At 42.9% G+C, this 13,474-nt stretch overlaps 1 protein-coding gene across 1 annotated transcript in view; it reads right to left on the minus strand.

Annotated features, from left to right (window-relative positions):
- Window positions 1-13,237, minus strand: part of SERPINB5 (serpin family B member 5) — a 41,541-nt gene extending 28,304 nt beyond the window's left edge. The window contains exons 1-3 of the mRNA XM_081014509.1: window positions 13,080-13,237; window positions 2,325-2,502; window positions 733-870 (exon numbers count right to left, since the gene is read on the minus strand). Coding sequence (XP_080870635.1) covers window positions 733-870; window positions 2,325-2,492 — 306 coding nt within the window. The 5' untranslated portion in view covers window positions 2,493-2,502; window positions 13,080-13,237. The remainder of the gene's footprint in view (window positions 1-732; window positions 871-2,324; window positions 2,503-13,079) is intronic.
- Window positions 13,238-13,474: the final 237 nt, after the last annotated feature.

A 13,474-nucleotide genomic window follows, 5' to 3' on the forward strand; every position in this document is an offset into this window, starting at 1 on the left:
CCCCACGATCCCATTCCTGGAAGCAGAGGATATCCTGCTAATTGGACTTGTGCTAGAAGTGAAGAGACAACAGACTGCAGAACATCTCGGATACAAGGATTTAAAGGTTGGAATTGAGATAAGGTTCCATTCGGTGCCAGAACGGTGGGGGGAAGGGGAGCCCACCGTTGTTTTTTCCAAGTTTTTCTTCTACATTTCTCATTCGGCCACCCTCCTCAGAATGCAAGGTTAAAATATAATATAAAAAGTGAGGTTGGAAGAAACTGGATTAATAACATGAAATTTAACATCAAACTGGAACTGCATGTGTGAGAGGAATGGAATGGAGAGAGAGAGAAAGGGTGGGAAGTTTCACCCCTTGAAAGGACTATGTTGGAACATAGAATGAAACCAACCCTGCTCTCCGTTATTTTCAAAGGAATGCTAAGGACACTGAGACAATTTGGAATGTAATCTAACTGGAAGGGTAATTGACTATAAATTTTCAGCTGGAAGGAGGAAAGGAGTCTGCCATCTGCAAGGTCAGAGGTTTTCCTATTAATCATTGGCAAAGAAAAAAGTACAGAATGTGTTTGAATAAAGTGCAGGTATTATTATTATTATTATTATTATTATTATTATTATTATTACATTAATGCCGCCATGTAGAAACACTATTTACAGTGAGATTTAAACCACCATAGTCAACCAGTTGACCCAGACAGAAACAGCTAGAATTTCTTAGCAGCTTACCATAGTGGGGTTAAGGGATTTTTCTACAAAGAGTCGCTTGACCATTTTCAGAGGATAAAAAGAACTAAGTTTGGCAGCATCCGTTGTTATTGTTTGGAATCCGAAAGGAACATCTTTGACATCTTCTAAATGTAGGCCCTGTTAAGAAATTTGTTTAGATTTTAACATTGCTTCCATTATGCATTTCTGAAAGTACTGATCTGTCAACACAATTGTTTCAAATATCTTGTAACACATAATTCAGTGTGCATAGAAACTTCTTACACGCAGGTGGGGGCAAGAAGTGGACTGGTGGAGGGAAGGGGAGACTGGCTCTCAGTTGTCCGTGGCAGAGGAAGGTGTGCAGAAGTGTAGAGGGGGGAGAGGGTCCAGCAATCGGGGAGGCCCCCCAAAAAAATTTTTGTTCAAGTTAGTACCTATATTCCCAGGGCTGGCCCTATCATTAGGCAGAGTGTGGCAGCTGCCTTGGGTAAGCGATACTGAGGAACTTGTGTGTGTATCACACAGCCTGCCCTGCGCTCTCTAAGCTAGCCCACATTCAGGTATGTGGGACAATGCTGTCCCATTGGCAGCACTGTCTGTCTCACTGACTTCTGCAGGTGGAATGGGGGAGGCATCATGTTGCCCTTTGCCTCGGGCGGCAAAACGTCTTAGGCTGGTGCTGCATTTTCCTAATGAAAATCACACCACCCCCAGCTGCTATTTGCCACTTAGGAGGAAACTTACAAGTACCAGCTGTATTTTGCAAACAACTGCAGGGGAATTGAGAATAGAGATGAACTCCTTTGCAGCAAGGCTCCCTCCCCAACACTCATTTAGAGCAAAGTTTATGCTTTGCTCCTGGCTACAGGGCATTATGATCTCATCGCATATGATTCCTGATTGGTTGGGTTCGCTCTGCCTGGGACAGCAGGAAGAAATGGCGCCGCCACGACAGCAGTGGAGGAGGAGGAAAACAAATACTATAAACAGCAACAACAACATACTGTATTTTTTGCTGTATAAGACTCACTTTTTCCCTCCTAAAAAGTAAGGGGAAATGTGTGTGCGTCTTACGGTGCGAATGCAGGCTGCACAGCTATCCCAGAAGCCAGAACAGCAAGAGGGATTGCTGCTTTCACTGCGCAGCGATCCCTCTTGCTGTTCTGGCTTCTGAGATTCAGAATATATTTTATTCTTGTTTTTCTCCTCCAAAAACTAGGTGCGTCTTGTGGTCTGGTGCGTCTTATAGAGCGAAAAATATGGTAGGTGATATTTAAGATAACTTTTTAGGTTCTCCAAACTCTCTCCTTAACCCCAAATATGTTTACAAGCAAATATCTAGTGCAACCTTAGGCCATTTGTGTGTGTGTGTGTGTGTGTGTGTGTGTGTAGTCTCATGTTATTAAGGGGGAAATGTACGTTTTTAAATATAACACACAAGCACATTTTGCACACACAGAGAGAATTCTGGAATTCTAGTTTAGTCCTCACAGAACTACCCTTTGAAAAACTACAGTTCCCATGATTCTTGGGGGAGGGAATGTCCTTTGAATGTTCTTTAAATGTATGTGCTGCGTTATCCTACATCCAAGTTGGAAGCGAAAACCTACCTGTTTCATTTGGCTTGCTGTGTCACCCTTGGCAGCTTTGTATGCAAGAGCCAGTGAAGTTGAAGTGCAAAGGGGAGCGAAAATAATATTAGCAGTTTTGTCCTTTTCGGCCAGTTTCTTTAAAATGTCAACCGCAAATGCAGTGTTTGCAACTTGTAGGGCATCCATTGCTGTGGTTCTGAAACAGAAAACACACATTGACCATACCAACCAATCCTGCCTATAAAGAACTGCTGTTTTGCCTTCCTAGTTAAGGGTGCTTAACTTCATTGATTTCAACAGGCCAAAACACACTTCATTCAGCATTGGATTGTGGCCTTAGCGTCTATTTTCTTTTTTTTAATGCTTTTTTATTAATTTTTCCACAAACAACAAATAAAACAATCTTTTACAATCAACATTTTGTGTCATCTTATTTACCGTATTTTTCGCCCCATAGGACGCACCTAGTTTTTTGGGGAGAAATAAAGGGGGGAAATTTTTTTTTTTCCCAGGCGCGGGGCTGGGGCGGGGGATGCCCGAGCTTCCCCCAACCCCAGCCCCCAGAACAGGCTGCTATCCGCAAGCCTAGGGAGCCCGGCGGGAAGTCGCGCCGGTCTCCTCAGGCTTGTGGATATCTGTCCCCCGAGCTTGTGGGGCTGGCTTCTCCCCACCGCCAGCCTCCAAACCAAGTCGGGGAATAGCTCCGCCTCCCCGCTGTCCCCCGAGCTTGTGGGGCTGCCCGATATCTGCACGAAGCCCGGGGTGCGCTGTGCAGCACGCCCCAGGCTTCGGGATGCAGGCTGCTATCCGCAAGCTTTGGGAGCCTGACGGGAACTCCTGCGGAGCTCCCAAGGCTTGCGGATAGCTTCCTGAAGCCTGCATTCACCCCATAGGACACACACACACATTTCCCCTTCATTTTTGGAGGGGAAAAAGTGCGTCCTATAAGGCGAAAAATACGGTACATTGCGTATCTTCACACCGCGACTTCCTTCCTTCCCTGCGTCGGTTTTCTTAAAACATATCTTCTTCTTCTTTTTTAAATGATATTTATTAAAGTTTCACAAAAATACAGAAAACAAAGAAAAAAGTATAAATTACAGCAAAAAAGTAAAAAGTAAGAAAAAACATACAAAATAAAACAGTTAAAAACACAATAATGTTCCATAACCTATCTTCCTTACTCTTATTTCCCCAGACCTCCTCATACCTCCCTTCTTTGTATTCCAATTCAGTTTGTTGGTTCAGCAAATCCTTACCATTAATCTTTTACCCAATTGTTAACCTTTTTTTTTCCATGTCTTTTAAAGCATTACAGCTAAAAACCTCTTAATTTCTATCCAACATCCTTCTAAAGTTCCTTAATTTTACAATATTTCTGTAAATAGTCCTTAAATTTTTTCCAGTCTTCTTTCACCGACTCTTCTCCCTGGTCTCGGATTCTGCCAGTCATTTCCGCCAATTCCATGTAGTCAATCACCTTCATCTGCCATTCTTCCAAAGTGGGTAGATCTTGTGTCTTCCAATACTTTGCGATAAGTATTCTTGCTGCTGTTGTAGCGTACATGAAAAAGGTTCTGTCCTTCTTTGGCACCAGTTGGCCGACAATGCCCAAGAGAAAGGCCTCTGGTTTCTTCAGAAAGGTATATTTAAATACCTTTTTCAGTTCATTATATATCATTTCCCAGAAAGCCTTAATCTTTGGGCACGTCCACCAAAGGTGGAAGAATGTACCTTCAGTTTCTTTACATTTCCAACATTTATTATCGGGCAAATGATAGATTTTTGCAAGCTTGACTGGGGTCATGTACCACCTGTATATCATTTTCATAATATTCTCTCTTAAGGCATTACATGCCGTAAACTTCATACCTGTGGTCCATAACTGTTCCCAGTCAGCGAACATAATATTATGTCCAACATCTTGTGCCCATTTAATCATAGCAGATTTCACCGTTTCATCCTGAGTATTCCATTTCAACAGCAAGTTATACATTCTTGACAAATTTTTAGTTTTGGGTTCTAACAATTCTGTTTCTAATTTTGACTTTTCCACTTGGAAGCCTATTTTCTTATCCAAATTATATGCCTCCATTATCTGATAGTAGTGGAGCCAATCTCTCACTTTATTTTTTAATTTTTCAAAACTCTGCAGTCTCAATTTATCTCCTTCTTGCTCCAAAATTTCCCAATATGTCGGCCATTTGGCCTCCATATTGAGCCTTTTCAGAGCTTTTGCTTCCATTGGTGACAGCCACCTTGGGGTTTTATTTTCCAATAAGTCTTTGTATCTTATCCAGACATTAAACAATGCTTTCCTAACAATATGATTTTTAAATGCTTTGTGTGCTTTGACCTTATCATACCATAAATATGCATGCCATCCAAATACATTGTTAAAACCTTCTAAATCCAAAATGTCTGTGTTTTCAAGAAGTAGCCATTCTTTCAGCCAGCAAAAAGCTGCTGATTCATAATAAAGTTTAAGGTCTGGCAGGGCAAATCCACCTCTTTCCTTGGCATCAGTTAATATCTTAAATTTTATTCTGGGCTTCTTGCCCTGCCAGACAAATCTAGAAATATCTCTCTGCCACTTCTTGAAACAGTCCATCTTATCTACAATTTGTAATGTCTGAAACAAAAACAACATTCTAGGCAATACATTCATCTTTATCACAGCAATACGGCCCAGCAATGAGAGTTTCAAATTTGACCAAATTTCTAAATCTTTTTTCACTTCCGTCCAACATTTTTCGTAATTATCTTTAAATAAGTTCCCATTTTTGGCTGTCATATTAATCCCCAAGTATTTCACTTTCTTTACCACATTCAATCCTGTCTCATTCTGAAACCTCTCTCTTTCAATCGGTGTTAAGTTTTTCTCTAAAACCTTAGTTTTTAACTTGTTCAATTTAAAACCTGCCACCTGACCAAATTCCTGAATTAATTCTAAAACTCTTTTAGTACTAGATTCTGGCTCCTGTAACGTCAAAACTAGGTCATCTCTTAAAACATATCTTCTCTTGTAGATTCTTATTGACCTTCTATACACATCACAGGATTTATGTTAACCCTGCCGTAGTTTTTAAACTTCTAGTTATTTCTTATATATACCACAAATTTACCCCACTCTTCTTCGAACTTTGTACCTTTTTGGTCTCGAATTCTATATATCATTTTAGCTAATTCTGTGTACTCAGAAAATTTGGCCTGCCATTCTATTATCGTTGGGGTCTCCTGTAATTTCCATTTTTGGGCCACAAGTATTCTGGCTGCTGAAGTAGCATATTGAAATAATTTATGGTCTTCCTTTTTTACTTCCTTCCCTATTATCCCTAATAAAAAGATTTCCGGTTTTTTCGGAAATGTGTACTTGAAAGGTTCATTATATATTAGGTCCCAAAACTTTTTCATCTTTTCGCAATCCCACCACATGTGGTAGAGATCCCCATCTTTTAATTTACATTTCCAACAGGTTTTATTGTTCAATTTATACATTTTGGCCAATTTGACCGGGGTAATATACCACCGGTACATCATTTTCCCCAAATTCTCTCTTAAGGTTGAGCATGCTGTAAATTTCATCCCTTCGTTCCATAGTTTAGTCCATTTATCATATTCAATATTATAGCCAAAATCAACAGCCCACTTTATCATAACTTCTTTAACCATCTCATCCTGGGTATCCTTAGTGTCTATTTTCATAGGTGGTGCATTACTCATGTGGTGACTCTACCATATCACCATCTAGGACAAGGTGATTTGAAAGCATTCCCTTGTGGAAATTATGACTCACATGGAAACTTACCATGATAGAAAGAGGGCTGGGCTAGGAATGGAGAAGGAATTTTGTACAGTTCCAGGAGCGTCAACTCCTTGGGGCCCAACCCAGCTCCTCCCAATGCCATGATATCATGTCACACATGACATCACACACACGACGTTTCCCCCAGTTTTGCTCACAAGTTGGGACCTCTGTTCAGTGCTCATTTGAAGCTGGACCAAAATTGGAGTTTCCAAAACAAGAACCGAAATGCAGCTATCCTTCAGAATCTGCACTTCTCAAAATTTTGCAGTGTCGCTCTGCAGCCAATTGATGTGTACAGAAATGAATATGATGAGGTAAAGTGTCCATCAAAATGCAAATATTAGTGGAAAATCACATACAAATTGGTATTGTATTATGGAAAATTGCTTGTGTTATTAGGCTAATTGCATATAAACATTTATATTAGGAAAAAATTACACTCAAATGCAGATGAATCTTCATAATAACATGGGCTGTTGTTGTTGTTTTTATAAACTGATGTAGAAATCTGGAGGACTCAACAGAAGATTGGAAAAATGAGAAGCTGAGAGAAACCAAAGTTGACAGATTCACCCATCTCTATGTCGGTCTGGAAGCATTTGCCCTGATGTGGTAAATTTTGACATAGTGCCTGCTTTTTGCAGGGGAATATTCTTAAGTGACTTCTCCTGCGAACACCACTGAGTTATAGGCCTCACCGGTGGAACAACTTGTACTTCTGAATCAGCCATACAGTTTTCCAACGAGACAAAGAAGTGTGTCAGAAGCCAACAGAGAGTGATCAACAGCAGGAGGAAAAGAGCTGGAGAAAACTACATTCAGAAAAGCCCAGTTTGTTCCAATGGTACACCAAATTTGCCCAGCCTTAACCTTCCCATGGGAAGCAAATAGCCGTGTGAGGAGGGCTAGGACTTGTGCCGTGGGAACAGTGACGCTCTGCAGTAGACCTAGAAGCGCAATTTTAATATTGATTCACAATGAAGCAACATCTGACGATCACTACCCGCTCTTAGGCGCTGGGAAATCTCAGGCGGGGTGGAGTCAAGGAAAAACTGAAACATGAGTTGAGGAAACTGCTGCTGTACAAGCTCATACCACATTCTTTCTTCCCTACAGAGGAGAAATGTTAAGTCAGCATCTAACCAATTGCCCATGGCATAGCGGTATCCTTGAAGTGAGACATTACCCTTATTAAACTTTCTGTTTGGAGCTTTCTTAAGAAATCCGGATTGTTCATGTTTAAGCACTGATGATGCCTCCAAAGACGTCGTGGGTTGTTAACGTGCATTGTTAAAAAGATTAATGAAATAAGGAAATGTGCATATTTATACAAATACCTGGGTGAACAAAACACGGGTAGTAGGATAGGGAGCTCTCAACTTTTTAAAGTCAGCTTAAGAGTTTTCCTTATGCTAGGAAGCAACAAGTCATCCTCCATTTGTGTGTAATATGTGGTCAGTTGGACTGTAGTATGTGGCAAGATAAATGTGGCATATATCTGTTGCATCACATCTCAATATGCGATTAGGTCATATTGTGGCAAGGGCGGGGAACCTGTGGCATTCCTGATGTTATTGAGCTCCGATTCCCATCACCCCCAATCAGCATAGCCAATGGTCAGGGATATTGGGAGTTGTAGTGCATGATAATATCAACCTTAACTGTCAAAGGGTTGCACCCCAAGCAAACCTCTCAGTTGTTGTCCATGTGGTTTGATTTAAAACTACATAGGCTAGGCATGTCCAAAGTCCATTTGGGGGGCCTAACCCAGCCCTTGTGGGGGTCAAATCCTCAAAAAAGCTCATCAAGTTCAATCCTAAGAAAAGCTCAACAACTTTGGGTAAAATTGTAAAAAAAAGGTTGGCCCTCACACATGTTCACTTCATCAAATCTGGCCCTCTTTGAAAAAAGTTTGGGCACCCCTAACATAGGCAAAGGAAAATCCTTCACTTGACAACATGGTGTCATCAGGTTATTGATAGATGGGCAACTGTGCCCACTGGTCAGAAAGGCCCAAGGCAGTTGGGTGAGGTAAATAACTCACCCAATAGCCAGATCCAGTTGCTTTTGGCTGAGTGGATTGATGGCTGAGTGGGAAGTATCTAGTCTGACACTCCGACCACTAAACCACACTGAGGGTGACAGAATGATTCCAATCCATTTTCTGGGAAATGTTTGGATTTAAAATTATTTGACAATCAGAACAAATGGGGGGCAGGGATTTATAGCTGGAAAATGCTTTAACCTTAATGTCACAGCAGCCACAAAGGGACAGAGACAGAATTTCCTTAACACTCCAAAGTAAACACCATCTACTTAATACCATTTCCTGTAACAGTTGCAGAGACAGAGATAGAGAACCAGTGACTTGCAGCTTTCATATCAAACACAGATGTGAGGCAGGCCTCCGCCATTTGCAAGTCAGAAAGCTGAGCACAGCCTACAAGGTACACACTGTGGATTGCCTGGTGCTATGGCAACCTGTCTCTTTTTGCAACCCCGGGAAGGCAGTGACCAAAGCAAGAGGTTTATTAAGTCCTTCATATGGCTGGTGGGCTGGTCTTGCCTTGATGGGTTCCAAATTGTACAATACCCTCCACCCAACACTCCCAGCACTCTTTACTGTAGATCTGCCTCAGCACCCTTCCTTTGTTTTTACCAAGGCAATGTTAAAAGCCCTGGACCGTATGCAGGAACCCTGTGGCTTTCCCCGCCCCCCTTCCCATGGCAGCATCAACCAAATTTTTTAAAAGGTTTACACCGGCTTGGAAAGGAGTCACACCACAGCCTTCTCCTGTGCGGTCCTGGGATTCTCATGTGATCTTGCCAGCATAGGCCATGAGAAAATATGAACACCTTGCATTTAAATGCATTCATTATACTCATATAGTGACACTATTAGGCCCTTACTACTGGGCACAAGTCTTAGACCTCAAAAGACTCTGGAGAAGGCAGCACTCTTTGAAAGCAGAGCAAGGTTACCATAACTTCCATCATAGAGGTTCAGTATGCTGATGACAATGTAGTGTGTGCACACTCAGAGGATGACCTCCAAACCATCCTAAGTATCTTTGCAGAAGCTTACAGAAAGCTTGGTCTATCACTCAACATCCAAAAAACCAAAGTGCTATACCAAAAAGCACAAAACAACCACTCTGCAGCACCACCGATCCAACTCAATGGTGTAATGTTGGAAAGTGTCAATCACTTCACCTACCTGGGCAGTTATGTTTCCACAAGGGCTGACATTGACGCCAAAATCCAGCATCGACTGAGCTCTGTGAATGCAGCTTTCTCCCAATTGAAGTGCAGAGCGTTTGAGGACTAGAACATTCACAGGGAAACCAAAATGCTTGCTTACAAAGCTATTGTACTATCAACCTTACTGTATGCTTGTGAACGTGGACCACTTATAAATGCCATCTCCAACTCAAAAGATTCCATCAATGGTGTCTCCAGGAGGGGGGGGGATTACATATCACTTGGGAAGACAGGCAAACTAATGTCAGTGTACTGGAAGAAGCAATGATCACCAGTGTCGAAGAATTGATTCTTCAACATCAACTTTGTTGGACTGGTCATGTTGTTCAGATGCCTGATTATCGTCTTCCAAAGCAACTACTCTATTCCAAACTTAAAAATGGAAAGCATAATGCTGGTGGTCAACAAAAGAGGTTTAAAGACTCTCTCAAGGCAAATCTTTAAAAAGTAGTATAAACGCCAACAACTGGGAAACACTGCCAGTGCTCCAACTGGAGAACAGCCTTTACCACAGATATCATGGACCTTGAAGACGCTCAAAATCAGGACGAAAGGGAGAAACATGCTAAGAGGAAGGCACATTTGGCAAACCCTCACCACGATCAACTCTTATCTGGAAACCTATGTCCCCACTGTGGAAGGACGTGTTGATCCAGAATTGTCCTCCACAGTCACTTACAGACCTACTGTTAAGACTGTGTTCATGGAAGACAATCTTACTCAACTATGAGTGATGCCAAAGAAGAGAAGAAAAAGTTCTCCCCTTGCTTTTGGAGGCCTTTAAATACTAGTTACTGGGAATTGCAGGTGTGGAGAGTCGTGTTTTACTCATCTCAGGATGCTGTCAGTGGCTCCCGGATGGTTGCCCAGGAAAGTATAAAGACAAGGAAAAGTTTCTTACAGTCCTTTTTTATTTCAAACTTTACAGAGAGAGGCTATAGAACCCAGCCTCTTGGATAATGGCATTGTCTTGAGTGACTCTCCACCCCCCCCCCATCTCTCTCACTTCCTCATTCATCATCCTCATCACCTCCTCTACGGATGCTGCTAAGTGCCCTCTGCCTTCAAGCTCTTTGCTCTCCTACTTTTAAGGCTCGCCGGGTTCTGGGAGATGGTGGGTCTGGAGTGCTTTCTAATGACAACGTGTCAGCCAGCTGCTGCTCCAGCTTTGCCTACATCCTCTCCCATAATTTCCCAACTTTCCCCCTCATCTACCTCTGAGCTGTGACCTCCTGCAAATTCCTGTTGTAAATCTATACTGTCTTCCTCTTCCTCCTCCCTGGTAGGGTCAGGATGGGGAGGTGGTCTCCACCATTCCTCCTCCGCCCAGTCCCTGACATCTCGGTCCTATTTGTGGGCTTCTCATAGGCATCTGGTGGCCACTGTGATGACAATGGTGCTAGACTAGGTGGTTCTTTGGTCTGATCCAACATGGCTGTTCTTATGTTCTGGCAGCGCTCCTGAACTTATACCCTGCTTTTCATCCACGAACAAAGCTCAGAGCAGCATACATGAGGTTCTCTGGTGGTCTCCCATCCAGAAAAAGGCTAGATCCAGATAAGTTTTAGCAAAGCTGCTACATCAAGCCCATGCCTTGGCATCAGAGTCCTAAATGTTCATAGTGCTATCAACTGTAACTGAACTGAACAATTTCTGGAGCTCCTTGAAAACAAGGAGAATAGGATAATTTTGCCTTCAGAAAACCCACAAATGGCTGGTGAAGCACATAGGGACACAGGCACAGTTTTGGCTGCCACTTGTTGGATGCTGTGACAGGGTGGGGTAGAACATGTGCAAGCACTCTTGGTGACTCACTCCATCTCTTAACCCAACTATATCAAGGTGGAAGATCTAGCAGACCTTTTGTGAAGGTTTTCAGACAGACTCTTGGGTTGAGAAATAAGTTCGTGATGTAAAGAGGACCCAAATCCGGGGGTGGGTGGCTGTCTACGTCTGCATCACAACTTTTGCCAACCCGGCGGCTTTTAGATGCTGTTAGATGATGACTCCCATCAAGCTTATGGGAGATGCATTCCAAAGCAGCACACTGGCAAAAGGCTGCTCTGCTGCCAGCTTTTAGCTATACAAAGCAGCAGCCCAGCTATGCAGTTCCTGTGGAAGATTAGTTTTGAGTTCTGTATGGGGTAGGGATACATTTTTAAAAGTAAAGGAGAATAAAAGTTGAAGAGGAAAGCAGTTATTCTCCCCCCTCTCTTGTGACTGAAGTTCACATTCAGAGACACAGAATCATAGAATCTTAGAGTTGAAAGGCACCCCGAGAATGGTCGAGTCCAGTTCCCCTGCAATGCAGGAACCTCAGCTAAGACATCCATGACAGATGGCAATTCAACCTCTGCTTAAAAACCTCCAAGGAAGGAGAGTCCACAACCTCCCAAGGGAGGGAGACCGTTCCACTGTCAAACAGCTCTGACTGTCAGAAAGTTCTTCCTGTTGTTTATTCGGAATCTCCTTTCTTGTAACTTGAAACCATTGCTTCGAATCCTACCCTCCAGAGCAGGAGAAAACAAGCTTGTTCCCTCTTCCGTGCGGCAGCCCTTGAGAAATCTGAAGATGGCTATCACATCTCCTCTTTTCCAGGCTAAGATACCCAGCTCCTTCAACCACCGCCCCCCATACACTCACACAACCAAAAATCCATGGGTCCCACTCAGCCTCAGACTCCCACCAGCTACCTCTCCCCGTGATAGCAGCTCTTTGGGAAAGAGCTAAGATAAGAGGGAAGGGAACTCTAGGCATATGGGAGATGCCCTGTTGGTGCACGCCCAGGAATCCTCCTCTCCTCTGCCCTCTAGCTCAAGGGGGGGGCGAGGACCACAGCTCAGCAACAGAGTGGCTGCTTTGCATTCAAAACATCTCCAGGTAGGGCTGGAAGAAAGCCCTCTCCGAAATCCTGGGGTGTCTTTACCAGTCAGTGTAGACCATACTGACCTAGATGGACCAATTGCCAACTTCCTATGCTCACCCTCTCAAGCTTTATATTACATCTATTTGGTTGAACAATGTGAGATCATCACATGGGCTATTTATTTGCAGCGTCCTATTTATAGAGTCACATCGGAAGGCAGTAAACCCAGCCAGGCTGAAAGCGAAGTTTGTTTCTAGCATTCTCTTAGCTGGAGCAAGCATTAGTCATTTGATTAACTGCACAAAGAAAGCTGAGTGGGTGATCCACACCCATGTGGAAAATTCTGCCCTGAACAGAGTCTCTTCTAGCTCTAGTCTCTCCGATCATGAAACACACGCCGTGCACAAAATGTGCATTCAAACTACAATACAGTTGTCTGGGTAAGGAAGCTTATCATTCTTGTGTGACAACAGAAGGCCTGACTTTTTTAAAAATAATTTGTTTAGAAATTTCTCTGTCATCAGGAAACAAAGGAATGATACAGTTCTGGGTCATTATCTTGTCGCAGCAGGAACAGTCACAAATGTTCTTGCAACTAGGCAAGGAAACTGCAGTAACCTAATAAAACTTTTTTATCTGCCCGGGACTGAAAGATCTAAGCTCAGGCTGAAAATGAGACTCACATCTTACACGTGCTCAAGTTTCTCCTATGCTAGTTCAACTTCTACAATTTTCACCCCACCTTCTTCCTTCTCTTCTTGCTTCAGTTCCAAAGAATTCAAGGCACTTCCTAGATAAAGGCAATTAAAAAAAAACTGTGTACATATTCAACACTCACCTCTCTGTGCAGAAAGTCCACTCACGGAAATGGCGGAAAAAAAGAAAAAAGGTTGAAAGAGGCAGAGTAAAAAGAACGGGTGTTGCTGGTGACACTGCGGAGCAGCAAGAATGTTTCGGCTCACCTGAACTCTGACGCCACTCCCTCTTTTGCGATTGTGCTTTCTCTCTCTCTCTCTCTTAATCATCCCTCTTGGCAATTTATACATGATAGAAAAAAAATGGATTCAGGCTGAACTTGCCAACTACAAAGCTTCACAGGGCTATAACATGCTTCGGCAGGAAGCGGCCACCTTATGAAGATTCCTCTCTGAGGTGAATTTCACACAGGAGGTCTGGCACTGAGGGAGACACTCATGTGTACCATCCCAAACCACACAAATTAAGAGCTGCCTA

This window comes from Podarcis pityusensis, assembly GCF_964106645.2.
Source record: "Podarcis pityusensis genome assembly, chromosome: 7".
Taxonomy (NCBI): Eukaryota; Metazoa; Chordata; class Lepidosauria; order Squamata; family Lacertidae; genus Podarcis; species Podarcis pityusensis.